General features: G+C 40.8%; 1 protein-coding gene across 2 annotated transcripts in view; it reads right to left on the bottom strand.

The window, feature by feature from the left end:
• Positions 1-18,415, bottom strand: part of PTPDC1 (protein tyrosine phosphatase domain containing 1) — a 61,420-nt gene that overhangs the window by 12,799 nt on the left and 30,206 nt on the right. For both annotated transcript variants that reach the window (XM_069473997.1, XM_069473998.1), the window contains exon 3: positions 1,700-1,871. In XM_069473997.1, the coding sequence (XP_069330098.1) occupies positions 1,700-1,871 (172 nt within the window). The remainder of the gene's footprint in view (positions 1-1,699; positions 1,872-18,415) is intronic.

The following is an 18,415-nucleotide window of genomic DNA, read 5'->3' as shown; positions in this document are numbered from 1 at the left end:
AGTGACTAAATGAGGAGGGCCACTGGGAGGCATTTTTAGTTACTCAACTATCTGAACCTGTAACCTAAGGTGTTAAATAGGGATAAAAATGCCTGCCTCACAGGGTAGGTGTGAGAATTCAATACGATGTGGGTGTAAAGTCTTTAGCACAAATCCTGGCACATGGTTATAAATAAATGCTGAGTTACTGTAATTTTGCAACAAACACAGGCTCTGGAGTCAGTTGGGCCTGGTTTCAAATACTTGCTTTTTTACTTTCTAGTTGGTAGCAATTTACCTAGTCTTTCTAAAACTCAATTCCTTCATCAATAAAGTGGCATTAACAACTCACAAGAGTTTTATGAAGATGAGAGATAATAATTTGAAAGCATCTAGCATAGTGCCTGGCCTTTAGCCAAATCAATGTTTACTGAATGAATGAATGTACAGAGATCCAATAAATAGCTGTTACTCCTATTAGGCCTCTGGGCTCTGGCTTTACTCTGTTCTGTTCAAATTTCTCATCAGTGGCCTGGTTAAAGATACACAAGGCAGGCTATTGGAAGTTGTGGGTCACAGGAATTTCAGAGGAATAACAGAGACATTAGATTAGCAGGGCAGGATCCAAAAAGCATCTCCCCCTCTGGAACAATGCATGAAATTTTACATGGACCCCAAAGGTTTAGGGCCCTCCAAATTTAATGATACTTAGTATACAATGAGGGGACATGTGACAGCAAAGCAGCAGAGGTGAAAAAGACTCAAATTGTTCAGTCAACAATAAAACAAAAATATTAATGTGACCTTAAGCTAATCAAAAATTTTCTTGTCTGACTATGCCTCAGGATTGATGTTTACTTCTCCATATCACTAGTGTGATAGTGAGAGACCAGCACATGCTCTGTGGAGAATAATGATAGTAGACCCCAGATGGATCACTACAGATGTACACAGCAAATCTGATAGGAAACAGTACAGGCTGCAAGTTAGATAAGCTGGCTGACAAGTATCTAATTAAAAATAGATTCTTGCTGTATAAAATAATTCACTGCTAGAATTCTTTAAACAGTGATTTCCTTTAAGTGTGTTTCAATATGATCTGATTTGATTAACAGAATTTTTCGGATGTCACCATATCAAGAAAGGTATACCTGGCCAGTTTACTGTTACTACTAACAAGTAGTATGATTCAAGAATGATATTAATTGCACTTACACACCATAAACAATTAAAGCATCTTATGCTATCTACTGAGCTGACAACTTGTAACACTTCTATCAAGGTTTTTGTGTGAAAATGTGTCCTTTCATACAGAATAAAGGAACAACATAAAAGCGAGGCTAAAATTTACCTGCATGAAATGGAAAACCTACATAGGTATCTCATAATTTTCTCAAACTTATAGCTGAATATTTCTAGCAGTTTCTGAATAATTTAAGAGCTAATTACCTGTTTTTTTAAAGATGCTTTACATACATAATTTCACTTAATTAAAAAAATTCTATGGTTTTGGTTTTATTATCTCTATTTTACAGATGGAGAGGCTTAGGTTCAAGAGGACAAGATCACACAGGTGGTTCCGGGCAAAGCCAGACCTGACTGGCAAGGTGAGGTCCTGACTGCAAAGCCACTGCCCCTTCCATGTGGCATGGCTCTCAGCTCACACACAGTGTCCTTCCTTTATCTTACAGAGCTATGCAAGGCGGCCAGGGCCACTCACCAGGAGGAGTAAACCCCCTCAATGGCTTGCTCCTCCTCGCTCCAGCGGGCTGGGTTCTCATACTTGCATGCTCTACCACCGCACGCCATGGAACACGCCACATGTCCAGGAATGACATGCCGTAAACACTCTCCTACTTTTGTGTACTTTGGTGTTGGACGTTCTGAATTTCCTAGAACATAAACAGGGAAGGGAAGAGTCACAATTCCACTCTCCAAATGAAACAGCAACATGGGAAACAGCTTCCATTTTATATCAGGATGGCAGATGACAAGCTGGAGCTAAATCCCCTTCAGTTTGTTAAGAAAACAAAACCATTTCCTTTTCATCTAAATGCCTATCTCTTAATATTAAAAAAGCTTTCACATATAATAATGTCCACACATATCAATAATGAGAGGAAGAAACTGTAAAGGCAGATCTTTTACAAGGGAATGAGTTTTGTTCAAAACTACGTTTTCATTAAAAAACCACAAAACATGCCATCATTTTATCTCCTCTTACGTATCCACTAAAGTACTTAGCATAACAGACAATAAAACGTATAACATAGAATTAATCGCCAATATTTACAAAGGTATAAACACAACATAGCCTATTCACATTCCTTAAATTTAGATACAAAGGTGTGGCAATCGATAAGAAAGAGAGCTTTACTTTTTCTCTTGGGGAAAGTTGGGTTCCCCTCGGCACAGGAGAGTGAACACAGAGCCTCCATCACCTGGAGAGAACATGAGCACAAGAGCTTCGTGGCAGAGCTGGAGCCAGAGACGCGCCGGGCCTGCTGCAGCTGCAGGACGGTCCGGGGAAGAACGCCGGAGGCCCTGGAGGAAGGGCCTCGGGGGTGCGTCTGGCACCTGCATGGCACTGGGCTCCGGGGAGGCTAGAGCTGAGGCAGGGAGAAGTCAGCTCCAGCTTACTCAGTCAGGAAGTCAGGCTGAGACACGAGCATTGTTCTGTGTGATCTAAGAGCCATTCCCGATAGGCTGACTGGTTTCCATGGTGACAAACAAAGAAACTACTCATGGATTTCCACTTAGATCTCAACAGGAAAAACCCTATATACACAGATTGTATTTTGGACACATTGTTCAAATATAGGGATGAATGATATGCATTTTAAATAGCTAATTGCTAAATCAAGACTACTTTGTTTCTCAAACACATTTCAAAGATCTGATCACTCAAAGAATTACCTCCTCAATATTGTAATAAATTTAGAAAAAATGTCTTCATGATGCAAACACTATCTTTTACACATGTATTAAAAGGTTTAAATTCTTTTATTCCTTTCACAGCTATTCTCTGGATATTTTGAAAAAAAATTCTCTTTCTACTCCTCTCTGGAACAGGGTAAAGAGTGGGATATATGGGACCCTTACAACATTATCAAAATATTCAATTTTCATAACCAACCCCCTCCACATTTTCTTAAAAGAACTATTAAAGAAACACTTGGATAGAACAAATAAAGACATTTTTTAGAGCTGATATATTATCAGAAGACATTTAATTTCATATTTTTAGTTTCAAGAATATGAAAACCCGATTCTTGGTTGTGCCTCTATTGGATAGTTATAGTAGCCAGGCCTCTCAAAAGCTCAGAAACACTATTCTCTGCCTTTTGTTGTAGTGGGGAAAAAAGAAGCTTCAATAATGTCCTGGCAGAGGCATATGAAGAAAATTCATTATCACATTTTTTTAAGGAACTGGATGGGGGGCAGGTTGGAGCTTGAGGATAAAGGATGTAAAGAAAACAGAAAGTGCAACAACCGCCAATGCGCTCATTGTCCGCCTCCTCCCTGGTTAATGTCAGGCTGCCGGCACGCTCGCTCGCTGTCTCTTTGCACAAACGGTATTTCAGTCGCGTGTGCACAGAAACAAACTACTGTGCTGCCACAGATAAGGCTCTTCTGTTTTGTTTTAATGATTACTAAGGCTATAAGCAAGCTCGTTTTTAAATGCTACCCTCATCTTCCCAACAATATGCACTTTTGTCAAATAACACAGAGGCACAGAATCCCAATTTGGTGCCCAAATTCCTACTCCATGTGTAGTATCATGCCCTTGTTATTTAGAATGTGGCAATGGAAAAAAAATCTTTTTAACATCACCAATCCAGGAAGCACAGCTTTCCTGTTGGAGGAATGGTCTGAGGAATATTCTAGGCAAGGCCCTCAGGACCCTCAGGGAAACACGGGAACAGCAGTTGCACAGAGGTTTGTAGGAGAGGAAAGTGAACCTGACGGCAGGAGGCCCTAAATGCTCAAACTAAGGAGTTGTGCGTTGCTGTCTGGGTAACGGGGAGTCTCAGAAGGTTTCTGGGCAAGTCTCTGTGCTTCCAAGTGGGTGGCACATAAACATTGTCTTGGAGAGAGATAAGACCACGTGGTGGCCTGTGGACAGGCATGGCCAGCGGTCACATAGGTGGGGTATATCTCAGAGGCAGACTGCCATGGTGCTGGAGGACAGGGAGCTGGACGTGATGTCCGACTCCAGCTTCAGTGAGTGGTGAGATTCTGCAGGCAGTTGAAACAGGCGCCCACGTGCAGAAGGTGGGAGAGAAATCAGCATGCTCCATTTGAGATGCAAAGTCTTAGTCAGTGAGTTATGCCTGGAGAAATGGCATTTAAGGACATCTACAGAGGAAACTCAAAAGTGACCCTGCTTTCAACTGTACTGAAAATGAAAACGAATTTCATTAGATAAGGGGGTAGGACTTATTTCAATCAAGTTAAGGAAGGGATGGCTTATACACCACCTGAAGAATAATTTCTGAGCGAACCTCAAATAAACACAGAACAACTGAGCTAACCCAAGTTACTACACAGTGACCCTGTGTCAGTAGCTAAGGAAGTCAAGCCTAATGCCAACAGGAATCTGCAAGGTGTAAGCAGCCCTGTAGGCATGTTTGCTCAGTATCCCGACAATGGGGTGCTGGGAATACACCTTGCATTGATCTGGCAGGTGAAGTGAAATCTGCCTGGACATGAGAGATGAGCGCATCAACCGCCCCACTTGTCTGAAAGGCTGCTCCAAAACTATTCCTTGGCAAAATGTCCAATTCACTGCACAATCTACTTTGTAAAACTAGTTTTATCTACGACACAAATAGCTTTACAATAGGAAAATGTACCTTGAGTCCCTGCCCAACACTCTCTCCTGATCCTCTTCCTGTCCTTGTCCACATACATATGGATTTTCTATTTATCTGTAATCATATTGCAAATACATTTTTTTCCTGTTTTTTTCTTTTTCTCTAATCAGTATAGGAACATTTCCTCATTTGGCTTTTGTCTTCTCACAATTTTCATTTAATGGAAGCACAATGATTACGACACATCAACTGATGCATCATAATTTACCTAATGAGTTCTTAGCTATTGGACATTTAGGCTATTATCAATGATTTTTATTTAAAAATAAGACACCACACATTTTCAGGACAAGAACTTTTTATATCTGTGTTTCTTCTTCAATAAATTCCGAGGGATGATATGACTGGTGAGGAAAATTAATTTTGAAAGCTTATATTTTCCAGTTGTGTCTACATGTTTTAAGAACCAAGTATGAAGAAGCTAAAAGGAAGAACAGTTTTAGCAACTCAATGAATGTTTTTTTCTGAAGTAAGAGAGAAATACAGCATTAAAATAAACATAAAGAAGATATCATCTTGGATAAGTTTGTGAGCCAACTGTCTTTAACTCCAGAAATTCCATTATCTCCATCACGTGTTGTCTTGTAAGCACACATTTTTATTCATAGCATGTTGCCAAAAAGCAATCATGAGAACAACTTTAAAGGAGTTATTTCCTAATTCTTAGTTAGAATAAACAATTTTATACTTGTATCAAACTGGTTTCTCTTTTTATATTCTTTTCAAAATAATTAATGTTGTGAGTCAATTTTGTTAATTATAGCTACACTTGTGACTTCACACATCTATAAGAAAACATATTTATTCAACCACTTAAAAACTGATTAAAAAATTTAAATTGGGATGAATTATAAATTGCTAATGATGAATTGTTTAGACTCTCAGAAATTACATTTGAATTTTTATTTAAAATCACCTACAGAAAAAAATAGAAGGCTTACCTTTATACAAACAGGAATAGCACGACTATTTTAATTTCCATTTTATGTTTTATATGAAATGGAAAGTTTTAGAGTGAGAATAATTTTATGAAGTACCATGCTTTCAACAGACATACAAAGGTAAAGAATTTTCTTTATGGAGGCCACAGACAGCATCCTTAGAACTTCACTGACTTAAACTGTGTTCATGTCTGGGAGCTCCTTTTCTCCTTTCTCCATGGTTATAACTTGTCGGTCACAAAAACCAACACTATTCTTGTTTTCCCACTTACCTGCTAATAACTGATCTATTTTTTCCTCCTCTGACAATGTATTTTCCTAAATACATAAGAAGAAAATTTTCAGTTTTCTATATTTCATAAGCATAAAGTCACAGGGACCATACCTCAGTTATTGTCTTACTTTTCTCCCCATTTCAAATATGTTATCTCTAGGAAAAAAGCATGCTCCAAGAAAAAGTGCGAAAATAGTACAAAAGGTAAGCTGCATGGCTAACCCTGCACTCCCCCGAGCTCCTGGAATCATCACCACCTACCTCACAGGCCTTTCTTGAAGTGGAAACCTAACAGGTACTGTGCTTGAGTCTCCAGACCATAAGTAACACTTTTGTGGCCATTGGACTGTTTGCTGATGGGCCATCAGACAGAACCAAATTCAGAATAATATTTAAGGAAACAAATGAGATATTGGTCACGACAAACGCAAAATTAGCCACACTTGTGATAAGCACAGGAAACACAACAAAGAAACCCACTAAACGGTACCAAAGATTACTCAGCCTTTTCCCCTTTAATTTCTACAAGTGGGTGGTTAAAACACTGAAAAGCCTAAGCAGATCTGGAACACCAAGAACTTATTTCCTTCTATACTCAAGATTTCAGAAAGAGCTCATTATTTCCTATTCAAACAAACTCATACAACAACAGACCAGGAATGTAGCGGGCGTCCAGTGGGAGCGGGAGGGCCGTCTATTTGCATTCTTAGGTCTGCAGGAGTTGCTTTCAGGAATTTGCTGCACAGTTGACTTTCCAGCCTCGTGTTCTCCACTTTTCGTGATGGGAGGTTCACTTCTCACAAGGCAACTGACTATTCAACTGTTAGCTCAAAATACTTTCTTTTCTTTCTTTTTTCTTCTTTTATTTTTTTTTAAGAGACGGGGTCTCATTCTGTTGCCTAGCCTGGTATGCAGTGGCTCAATCATAGCTCACTGCAACCTCAAACTCCTGGGCTCGAGTGATCCTCCTGCTTCAGCCTCCCGGGTAGCTGGGACTACAGGCGTGCGCCACCATGCCCAGCCTCAAAATGTTTTCTAATGTTGAGTCAAAATCCATTTCTCTATAAACATTGGTTCTAGTGCTTCCCTCTGAAAATAAAAAATAAGAATCTTTTTTACCTGTAAGGTTTTTAAAGACAGACTTCTCCAAAACTTTCCCTATGTGTACTAAATCTCAGTTTTTCAAACATTCCTAGTATATGTCATTATTTCTCGATCTTTTACCGTAATTCCTCTCCTTCTAAGGGCACTTCTTCTCTTCTCTAACCAAAGGTGACTGCATTTGCTGTCTCCACTTCTCAACTGTCTCATTCTCAGCCTATTCAGCTCTGTTGTTTGCCAAGGTCTCCAGTGACCTGTTTCAAGGTGGCCTCTTTCTAGTTCTCACCTTCCTTGGGTGCTCAGCAGCCATGCAACACAGCTGAAAGCTTTGGTTTTAGTTTTTAAATATTTTTGAGGGGATTTTATTTTTTCCTTTGAATCAATCTCAAACTTAGAGAAAAGTTACTAGTACAAAGAATATTTTTTCTTGAATGGTTTGAAAGTTACAGACATACTGCCCTATTAATCCAAGTAATTTAGTATATATTTCCCACAAAGACAATCTCCACAATTTCCTCATTACAATTGAGACATTACTGTTTGCCCTCTATTCCTCAGATCTCATTCAAGCTTCACAGATCACTCCAAAAATGTTGCTTACAGTAAAAGGGTCCATTGCAGAACCACATTATATCTAGTTGTCCTGTCTCTTTTACCTTTTCACACTAGAACAAATTCCACAGTCTTTCCTCGACTTTGATGACCTTGAAGTTTTTGAAGAGTACAGGTCAGTTATTTCGTAGAGTATCTCTCAATCTGGGCATTTGTGTTTCCTCATGATTAGATCCAAGAAGCCCTGATATTTATTAGCAAAGAATGGTGTCTTGAAACCAATTATCTGCTTGTTAGGTATGTATGCTCATTGCTATTACGGTGTTATTGCTACCAGGCCCTCTTGGTGAACAGAACTAAAGAACACATGTATTATACACAGGCATACACACTACCACACATTTACATTTATTTTTATGTATGTATACATACATATTGAAAACCAAGAGTTTACCCTGATACTACCAATTCTAACCCAGCACCACAGGGTTCCTTCTAATTTCCCCTCTTTCTACAACTATACCTATAACGATGACTCAGTGAGACTGCTGACTACCATTACCCCTAATGTATTTACCTATCTGACCAAGCGTCCGAAGTGTAAGTGATCTCCATCACTGTCATTGCTCCCTCCTCTATGTAGATACCTCCCTCACCCCATTTGGACTCTTAACACCTGAGCCAGGCTGCTGTTGCCACCCACCCTGCTGTGGATGCTTTCCTCACCCTGGCTATGTTCTACTATCCCATGCAGGGTCATCCTGACATGCAGGAGCCCTTCTAACCTGACCTGAGCTCTGAGCCTCTGGAATGTTCTAACACTCTGGCCAGGTGACCCTCCCACACAGACGTTATCCTGCTCAGGCATCATCACCGCTGGGTGAGCTGCCTTTCCATGTGGATTCCCTCCTCATCCTACTTGGCTTCTCCCAACTGCCCTCATTCCACTTCATTTGTAGGTCAGAGATTCCACACTCAGGCCAGCCAAGAAGACCAGAAGCTACCATCTCTGCTCAGCTTGCAAGTCAGGGATATCACTCAGAAGCAAGTGGGCTGCTCTCCCTGCTCCAAGCTCCAGAGCCAAGGCTAGGACATTTTGGCTACAGGGAAAAGCAAGCCTTAAAAACAGATAACTCTAATGCTCCCCCCAAAGAAAGTATCTTTATCTGAAACATAATATGGGGGAGTTCAAGCCTAAAGATATTTTCAAAAACAATGGAGGCTTTGGTTTTATGCAATTAAGAGGCTCCTGGTAGCTTCATGACAGCAAGAAGCTAAACTGTAGACTAGCTGGCTTACCAGAGAGAATTGGGGAAAGAGACAACTAAGAAGTACTCTTTGGAATAAGAACAAACCTCAAAGACTGACCTCAAAAACTACCACTGCCCAAATTTAATTGGATCAGACTATGGGGCAACAGATGCTCCAGGGCTTTGTCACAAACAACAGAATAATCAGTGGGCAATCAGTGGAACCCAACAGCTGGTATGCTAACAGTTGAGAGAGACAGATTGGCCAAAAGATTAGTGAAAGAAACAGAGACAGAAAGCCCTGCTAAAATCACTGTCATCTCAGGGTCACCGTGCTTGCTTGGCCAAGGCCATAAAAGGCTTCAAACTATGACGAAAACAAACTTCACTAAGATGGTCTAGTCAAGTTTCTGAGCAAACAGACAAGCAAACAACAACAAAAAGCCTGGAGATGGGAGAGGGGAATCAGCATCTAGAGTTGCTAAAATATATTACCTAAAATTTCCAATTTTCAACAACAACAACAAAACTGAGATATGGAAAGGAACAGGGAAGTGTGACCCATACAGAGGAAAAAAGAACAGTCAATAGAAACTACCTGAGAGGGCCCAGACAACAGATCTACCAAAGACTTCAAAGCAGCCATTATTAATATGTTCAAAGAATTAAAAGGAAACCATGCTTAAAGAAGTAAAGGAAGCTAATATGACAGTGTCTCATCAGATAGAGAATATTAATAAAGAGACAATGAAAAATTCACTAGAGGGGCTCAAGAGCAGATTTGAAACAGTAGAATAATTAGAGAACTTGATGACAGACTGACAGAAATTATGTACTCTGAAGAACACAGAGAATAAAAAATGAAGAAAATGAACAGACCTCAGAGAAATGTGGGTGTGGGATACCACTGAATGTACCAACATACACTTCATCAACGTACCATAAGAAGAGTAGAAAAAAGGAGTAGAAAAAATATTAGAAGATATTAGAAAAAATAATGGCTTAAAACTTCCCAAATGTAAGGAAAAACATTAATTTACATCTCAGAAGTTCAACAAATTTCAAGTAAGATATACATAAAGAGATCCACACCAAGACATATCATAGTAAAAATACTCAAAGAAAAAAATGACTCCTCATGTACAAGGAAACCTCAGTAAGATTAACAGCTGATTTCTCATCAGAAACAATGAAGACCAAAAAGCAGAGAGATGACATACTCAAAGCGCAAAAAATAAAACATTGCCCACCAAGAATCATGCATCCAGCAAGATTGTCTTTCAAAATGAAGGGGAAATAAAGGCATTCCCAAATAAACAAAAACCAGAGAATTTGTTGCTAGCAGAATCACTTTATAAGAAATACTAAAGGAAGTCCTTCGGGTTAAAAGCAAGTTACCCAAGACTAATGTGAATCTTCATGAAAGAAAGGACACTGGTAAATTATAGAAGACAGTATGTATTTATATTAAATATCCTGAAGAGGTAAATCCATAGGGACAGAAAGTACACTACTGACTTCCAGAGACTAGGAAGAGGGTGGAATGGGAATTAACTGCTATGATATTGTGAAATATTATCTATCTGGTTTTTGTCCCTGCTTCTGACATACAACTTCTAAAATCCTTGGAATCTTCCATAACAAGTATCTTTTCGTATGCTAATGAATTGACTGGCAGCTGACAGCCCTTAGGTAGCTTCAGGATAGGGGCTGGTCATCAGAAAGACCAAGGCAGGATTAGAGAGTTGGGACTTTCACCAACTCCCAACCTCTGGGGAGGGGAAAGGGGCTGAAGGTTAAGTTGATCATCAATGGATAATGGTTTAATCAATCATGCCTACATAATGAAGTCTCCATAAAAACCCAAAAGGACAGAGTTTAAAGAACTTCCAGATGCTGAGCATGTGGAGGTTGCTGGAGGGTGTGGTGTGCCCAGAGAGGGCACGGAAGCTCTGTGCCCCTTTTTCCCTACTTCACTCTATGCATCTCTTCATTTGTATCCTTTGTAACAGCCTTTATAATAAGCTGATAAATATAAGTGTTTTCCTGAATCCTGTGAGCTGCTCCAGCAAATTAATCAAACCCAAGGAGGGGGTTGTGGGAACACTGATTTATAGCCAGTAGGTCAGAAGCACAGGTAAAACAACCTAGGGCTTGCTATTGGTATCAAAAATGGAGGTGCGGTGGGGCAGTCTTGTGGGACTGAGCCCTCGACCTGTGGGATCTGACGCTACCTCTAAGTAGATAGTGTTGGAATTGAATTGGAAGATATGCAGTTGGTGTCTGCTGCACAATTGACTGCTTGCTTGGTGTGGGGGGAACAACCTCCTCCCCGCCGCATACATCTGGCATCAGAAACATGGTGTGAGAGTACAGTATGAGAAACTGAGTTTGTTTATTCTTTTCTATTCTTTTTTCTTAACTAATAATTGGTACAAGATTTCTTTTTGGTCTGATGAAAATGTTCTCAATTTAGATAGTGGGGATGATTGCACAGCCTTGTGTATACTGGTAAAAGCACTAACTACTTTAAAAGGGTGAATTTTATGGTATTTGAATTATATCTCAACAATAATAAATGCGCAAGTGATTTGAATGGGAATTTCTCCAAAAAAGATATAGTAATGGTCAATAAACACATGTAAAGAGGCTCACCTTCCTAGTCCTTAGGGAAATGCATATTAAAACCACAATGAGATACTACTTCACACCTACTAGGATGGTTATAATCAAAAAGTCAGATAATAACAAGTATCAGTGAAAATGTAAAGAAATGAGAGCCCTCATACACTGCTGGTGGGTATGTAAAATGGAGCAAACACTTTAGAAAACAGTCTGGCAGTTACTCAAATGATTAAACAAAGAATTACCATATGACTCAGCCTTCTTCTCCTAGGTATATGCCCAAGAAAAATGAAAACATATGTTCACACAAAAACTTACACACAAATTTTCAAAACAGTATTACTCTTAATAGCCAAAAAGTGAAAACAACTCAAATGCCCATCACCTGATGAATGGATACACAAGAATGTGGTATATCTATACAATGGAAAATAATTCAATCATAAAAAGGAAGAAGCACTGACACATGCCACAACATGAATGAACCTTGAAAACACTACGCTAAGTGAAAAAAGCCAATCAAAAAAGACCATATATTGTGTGATTCCATTTAAATGAAATGTCCAGAAAAAGGAAATCTGCAGAGACAGAAATTAGACTGGTGGTTCCTGGGGCTAGTGGTGAAGGGGAGGATGAATGGGGGCTGGAGATTGCTAAAGAGTACAGGGTTTCTTTCTGGGGTGATAATAATGCTCTAAAATTGATTATTATGTTGGTTGCCTAGCTCTGTGAATATACTAAAAACTTTGGATTGATATTTTAAATGGGTGAATTACATCTCAAAGAAGTTAAATGGAATTTTCCCTTCCTCCTGTGCTCCCTTTAAGAGATAAATCAAATGTCACTAGGCAGACTTCTGGTTCTGTCAAGATAGAGTAGCCTTATTTCTCCTAGTTTCTACATCTTACAACTAAAAAGCTTTTGGACACAATAGAGCAAACAAACACAGGAAGACTCTGAGTGGGGGAGCTGTCTAGGGACCTCAAGACTTGAGGAAAGATATGGTTGTGAGCTCCCTGAGATTCCTTTTTGTTTCCCATATATCCCAAACAGGGTGCTGCAGAAGCCTTCAACCCAGAACAAACTGTAAGAAAAGACTGTTCCCTGAAAATATGTTTGGCAATATCCATGCTACTCCAGTAAAACACCAATAAAAATGCCACATCATCTTCCACCCCACAGTTTCAGAGGGGATGAACAGGGATCTGATCATCTACCAAATGCTCCTGCTCTGCAGAAGAGAAAGTGGACTCTACTTCTCCCATTAGATGGTGTTAGAGGGATAAACAGGAAGCTCTACATTCTCCCATTCACACTCTCATCATTCCCTGCCCCTCCTCAACCCACTGCAACCTGGAGAGCAGTTTAAGTTGAGAATTTGGTGGGCAGCCTCCTCTTTCCAGCTGGCATGTGCTCCAGCCTGAGGTTCCCACAGAGAGTGGGGCCCACGCCTTTCCCGTTGAGGACCTGCAGTGGACCTGGGATGCCTGATTTGGGAGCTCCCTGGCTGCTGGTGTTTCTCAGAGACATACGCCAGTGGGTCACACATGCAGGCCGGATCCCATGCTCCCAGGACTCAAGCGCATTGCTAGGGGACACAGGGCGGGGGAGGCTTGAGAGCTGGACTCGGGAGGTGAGGGAGCCCACGTGGGTGGAACTGACAGGAGAATAATGTGTGGGTCTGAGATGCAAGGATTTGGGAGCCTGCCCATCCCGGCCCAAGCCACTGTTGGACTAGGACAGGGAAGATCTCAGCCCTTAGCACCACTGCAACCAAGCTCGGTATGTTCAGGCACCTGGGCTATCCATGAATTGTGGCCCTGCCCTCACGAGCAGCCTTCCTGGTCTGGAGAACCTGCCTTAACCTCCTCACAGTAGCTTTTCCCTAGCAGCCCAGAAAACAACTTTGGAGCCCTGCTGAGGCTCAAAGCAGTGCTGTAGCTGTTAGACTAGGGATGTTCCCCAATGGGGAAGATCTCGCACCATGGCACCACAGCAACAGAGTGCACACTCCTGGGTTGTTGGGGAATTACAGCTCCTTCAGGAGCAGGCTTTCTGGTCTGGAGAGCCTGCCTTAACCTTGCTCCCAGCGTCTCCCCCTAGAAGGGAGAAAAAAAACCTCTAAGCCCTGCTGAGGCTTTGCAAAGCCTTCCAGGCTCCCACAACCTAACCATGCCCAACCTCACTCCTCTACCCATCTCTGCTGTGGTGGAAATCATGCAACCCCTTGGGAACTACAAGGCTCCTCCCAAAGCCTGGGGCATTCAAGTACCCCACCTGAAGGACTAGAGTTTACCACAGGCACAAGAGAACATCTCAGCAGTTGGCTCTTTCCTCAGGCATCAACCACTAACAGGGAGAACAACTCTATACTTCATTATAATATCTACCAACTCAAGCAAATAGGGTGTGGCTGATTCTTATTCACAAGCATCATCCACCATCCCAGAGATTAAGCTGGGGATCACAATACAATTCACACTGCTAGGAAGACGTGAAGACAGCAGAACAGAGGCAAGCCAAGGGGATACTGTTTTTGGGGAGAGAAACAAAAGTTCCAGGCAGCTCAATCTGTGGGGGGTCTCCCTCTTCCACTGCAGACCTCTGGGCTGACTGGGGAGCTGCTCAGAGTCTGTGGAGAGACATTCCACTGGAGAGCAGGTGCATCAGAGATCTAGTGCCCGCCAATCCCAGATTTCTGCAACTGATGACATCCTGATCGCTCTGGTGCACAGAGCCACGTCTGCTTGGGACCCAGAGCCTTACAGCAGTAGCCTTTGCATCACCCGCTCTGGGCCAGGGAGGGAACAGATGCTCCTCTGTCATGTCCTGTGACTGGGGACCAAGCATACCTCTTCCTCCTCTGAGGAGGAGCCTCAGAGGCAACAGGCAGCACTTGGGAAGCCTGGGGCAAATGCCTCAGTGGGTCCTAGGTGTGGGGAGAGAACCTTGGCTGACCATCAGCTCCGGCCCGCCTATGTAGACCCTGGGCTGCTGAGACAAAAACCCTGACTGTGCAATTGGGCATCAGCAGTCCCCACGCTGGGGGAACAGCCCCTCATATGGGCAGCTCTGAGCCAGTTGGGAAGCTCTTGCTGTGCCTGAGTCCAAGGCTCTGCCCCTGTAGCTCCTGGGCCCCATTGGGCCTGCGATTCTACCCCTGAGACTCCAGGGTTGTGCCAGGTCCCCAAGACCCCACTACTGAGTCCCCACCACTACCGCTGGGCTGGAAGAACCTCCCTGAGGTCCAACACTTCACTCAAGAAGCCCCATCCCTGAGGAGCTGTCATTCCTAGACTAGGTTTGAGAGAGTCTCCAGCAAAGGAAACAGATGCTTTGCAATTCTATTAACACAGAGATGAGAGAAGATGAAAAGAAACTAGCAAAAGAACCCTGGAAACATGAAAAAAACAAAATAGCTTGACACCCACAAGGGAACACAATGGAGCTATAGTAGTGGGCACTACCCACAAGGAAATTGCCAAAATGACAGAAATGGAATTCAGAATATGTATGACAAATAAGATGAATGGAATTGAAGAGAAAGTTGAAAACCAACAAAAAGAAGCCAAAAAAGAAATTTCAGGAAATCAACGAAAAAATGAAAAAGTTACTAGAGAGCTAGACAACATAAGAAAGGATATAATACAACTTAAAGAAATGAAAGAGTCATTTAGGGAATTTCAAAACACAGCAGACAGTTTTAACAACAGGCTAAATCAAGGAGAACAAAGACTCTCAGAGCTTGAATACAACGCTTTCAAGATAATCCATTCAAAGAGGCAAAGAAGAGTATAAAAAAGTCTGAGCAATCACTGAGAGATATGAGACTATGTGAAGCAAACTAACATTCAAATTATAGGTATCCCTGAGGGCAAAGAATAAAGAGCTAAAAAGATGGAAAACTTATTTGAGAAAATTATTGAGAAAACTTCCCTGGTATTGCCAGAAATTCAGACATACAGATACAAAAAGGACATTGAACACTAGGAATATTCATAGCAAACAGGCTATCTCCAAGACACATAGTAATAAACCTGGCCAAAGTGAAAATGAAGGAGAAAATTCTGCAAGCAGATAGATGAAAGGATTAAATAATCTACAAAGGAAAAGCCATCAGGCTAACTGCAGACTTTTCAGTGGAAACATTACAAGCCAAAAGGGATTGACCTAAACAGAACAACTCCCAGTCTAGAATTTCGTATCCTGCAAGACTTAGTTTCACAATAGATGGAGAAATTAAGTCTTTGCCAGACGAGCAAACACTGAGGGAGTTTGTCATGACCAGATCTGTTCTGCATGAAATACTCAGAAGAGCAGTATACACAAATCAGCACAAGATTCCTACCAGTGTAAATTCACCTTTAAAAAGCCCAAAACTCACAACTCTTACAGAACAATGGAACAAGAGGTAAAACAAAGCAAAAAGGGAGTACCTTACAGGATGAACAGACTAACATCCCACATGTCAATGCTATCAATGAATGTTAATGGACTGAATGCTCCTCTCAAAGGACATAGGCTGGCTGAGCAGATGAAAAAACACAACCCAAGTATCTTCTGTCTCCAGGAAACACATCTAAACCATAAGGATGCACATAGACTCAACGTGAAAGGATGGAAAAAAATATTCCATGCAAATGGAAATAAAAAAGAGCAGGTGTAGCCATTCTTATATTAGATAAAATTGATTTTAAACCAACAAAGGTAAAGAAAGACAAAGAGGGTCATTATATAATGGTCAAAGGGGCAATTCAACAAGAAGACATAGCAATCCTAAATATATATGCACACAACATAGGAGCTCCCAGATACATAAAGCAAATTTTACTAGAGCTAAGCAAAGAAAGAAATAGCACCATTGTAATTGCTGGGGGCCTCAACACCCCACCGTCAGAGCTTGACAAATCATCAAAGCAGAAAATAAATAAACCAACAATGGACTTAAACCAAACTCTAAATCAAATGGATCTAACAGACATTTAAAGAACATTCTACCCTACAGCTACAAAATACACATTCTTTTCAGCAGCACATGGTACATTCTCCAAGAATGATCATATCTCAGGACAAAACAGGACTCAACAAATTCAAAAAAATAAAAATCATACCATGTATATATAATCATCTTTTTTCCTTGATTATATATACATCTTTAATCAAAGTATTGAGATAATTGTACATTCACATGCAGGTAAGAATTAAACCTATAAGTGATTTGAAGAGATTGCTGGATTATTTTTTTGATGTGCTGTTGAATTTGGTTTGCTAGTATTTTATTGAGGATTTTTACATGTATATTCATAAGGGATATTGGTCTGTAGTTTTCTTTTTTTGTTGTGTCGTTTCCTGGCTTTGGTATCAAGATGATACTGGCTTGGTAGAACCAAGGAGTTGTGGTTCCTTTTAGTGGAAAATGGTACATAGAAACCAAGATCTGGGCATGCTCACTACTGGCGCAATGAGTGGTTGCCAAGCCCTCTCAGGGGACAAATCTAGGAAATATGTGTTCATACATATACATATGTACCTACCCACTTTTACTTCTGTAGTCAGCCTTTAGAAACTCATGGATCTGCACAGTTCAAACCCGTGTTGTTCACGGGTCACCTGTTTATTTCTGTTTCTATCTATATACATTGAAAACCGTGAGTTCACATTGTTACTTCCAATTCTAATCCAACATTATACCATTATAGCTTTTCTGTTTTTTATAATTCTCTCCTCCAAGAATGAGAAACTTGGTTCTTATTGTCCCTAGTATATTTACTTATTTATTCAGCCCTCCTTTTCTCAATCAGTCTCCCAACTCTGCCTGACCGTTACCCAACTAAGCAAGTGCAGGCAAGGATCATCTAAGAGAGGTCAGGGCCAAGGCAGGGAAGGCAACTAGTAGGGTGTATGGTATAGGGCCTGGCAGGGTATGAGCCTCAAGTGAAGAAAAGAGCTGAGTTGGGTAACGGTCAGGCAGAGTTGGGAACCACAACTCCTTGGAAAAATGGCTGGTTTCAGGGCCAGGTCAGAGAAAGAATAAGATGAGCTGGAAGATCTTGCTGTGCTAGAGGAATGCAGGAATGGTGTGGACATGTCAAAGGGACATTGGAAATAGCCGGCCAAATATAAGACAACTGAAGCATCAAAATAAGTGACAGTATAAGATTACACTCCATTGAATTCATGCTGAATAAATAAATAATCAAGGCTGGGTGAGATGGCTCACACCTGTAATCCCAGCACTTTGGGAGGCCAAGACAGGAGGACTGCTTGAGCCTAGGAGTTCAAGACCTGTCTGGGCAACATAGTGAGACTCTGTCTCTACAGAAAATTTTAACAAAAAATTTAAAAAAACGATAATTGAATGAATAAATGAGAAGAGAAATTCTTCCTTACAGTAGAAGGTCAACTAATAAATACAGTATGAATGATGGAATTAGAAAATCTCCATTTGGTTATCTATCATACTAATAATTCAGGCAAGAAACAGCAATGGATGCTAAAACTGCTGGGCAACAGTTGGATGAGGATATTTATATAGTCTCAAAGCATCTCTCCATAAAATGTTAATTATAAATGGAAAATAATTTATCATGAATAAATCCTGCAGACACCACTTTAATGATGTGATCAAATTTAACATCACTAGTAATGGAGCAAAACAACATCTCATGCTACCTGATGAGATGCAGTGAGAAAAGTATAGAATTACTTTTATGCGGTTTCAACCAAAAATGCATAATCTCAATCTTAGCATGAGGAAACGGCAGACAAACCCAAATTGAGGAACATGCTACAAAATAACTAGCCTGTAATCTTAAA

Source organism: Eulemur rufifrons, chromosome 7 (genome assembly GCF_041146395.1).
Source record: "Eulemur rufifrons isolate Redbay chromosome 7, OSU_ERuf_1, whole genome shotgun sequence".
NCBI lineage: Eukaryota > Metazoa > Chordata > Mammalia > Primates > Lemuridae > Eulemur > Eulemur rufifrons.
The sequence above is the reverse complement of the archived record's forward strand: the minus strand, read 5'-3'. Positions and strand labels throughout refer to the sequence as shown.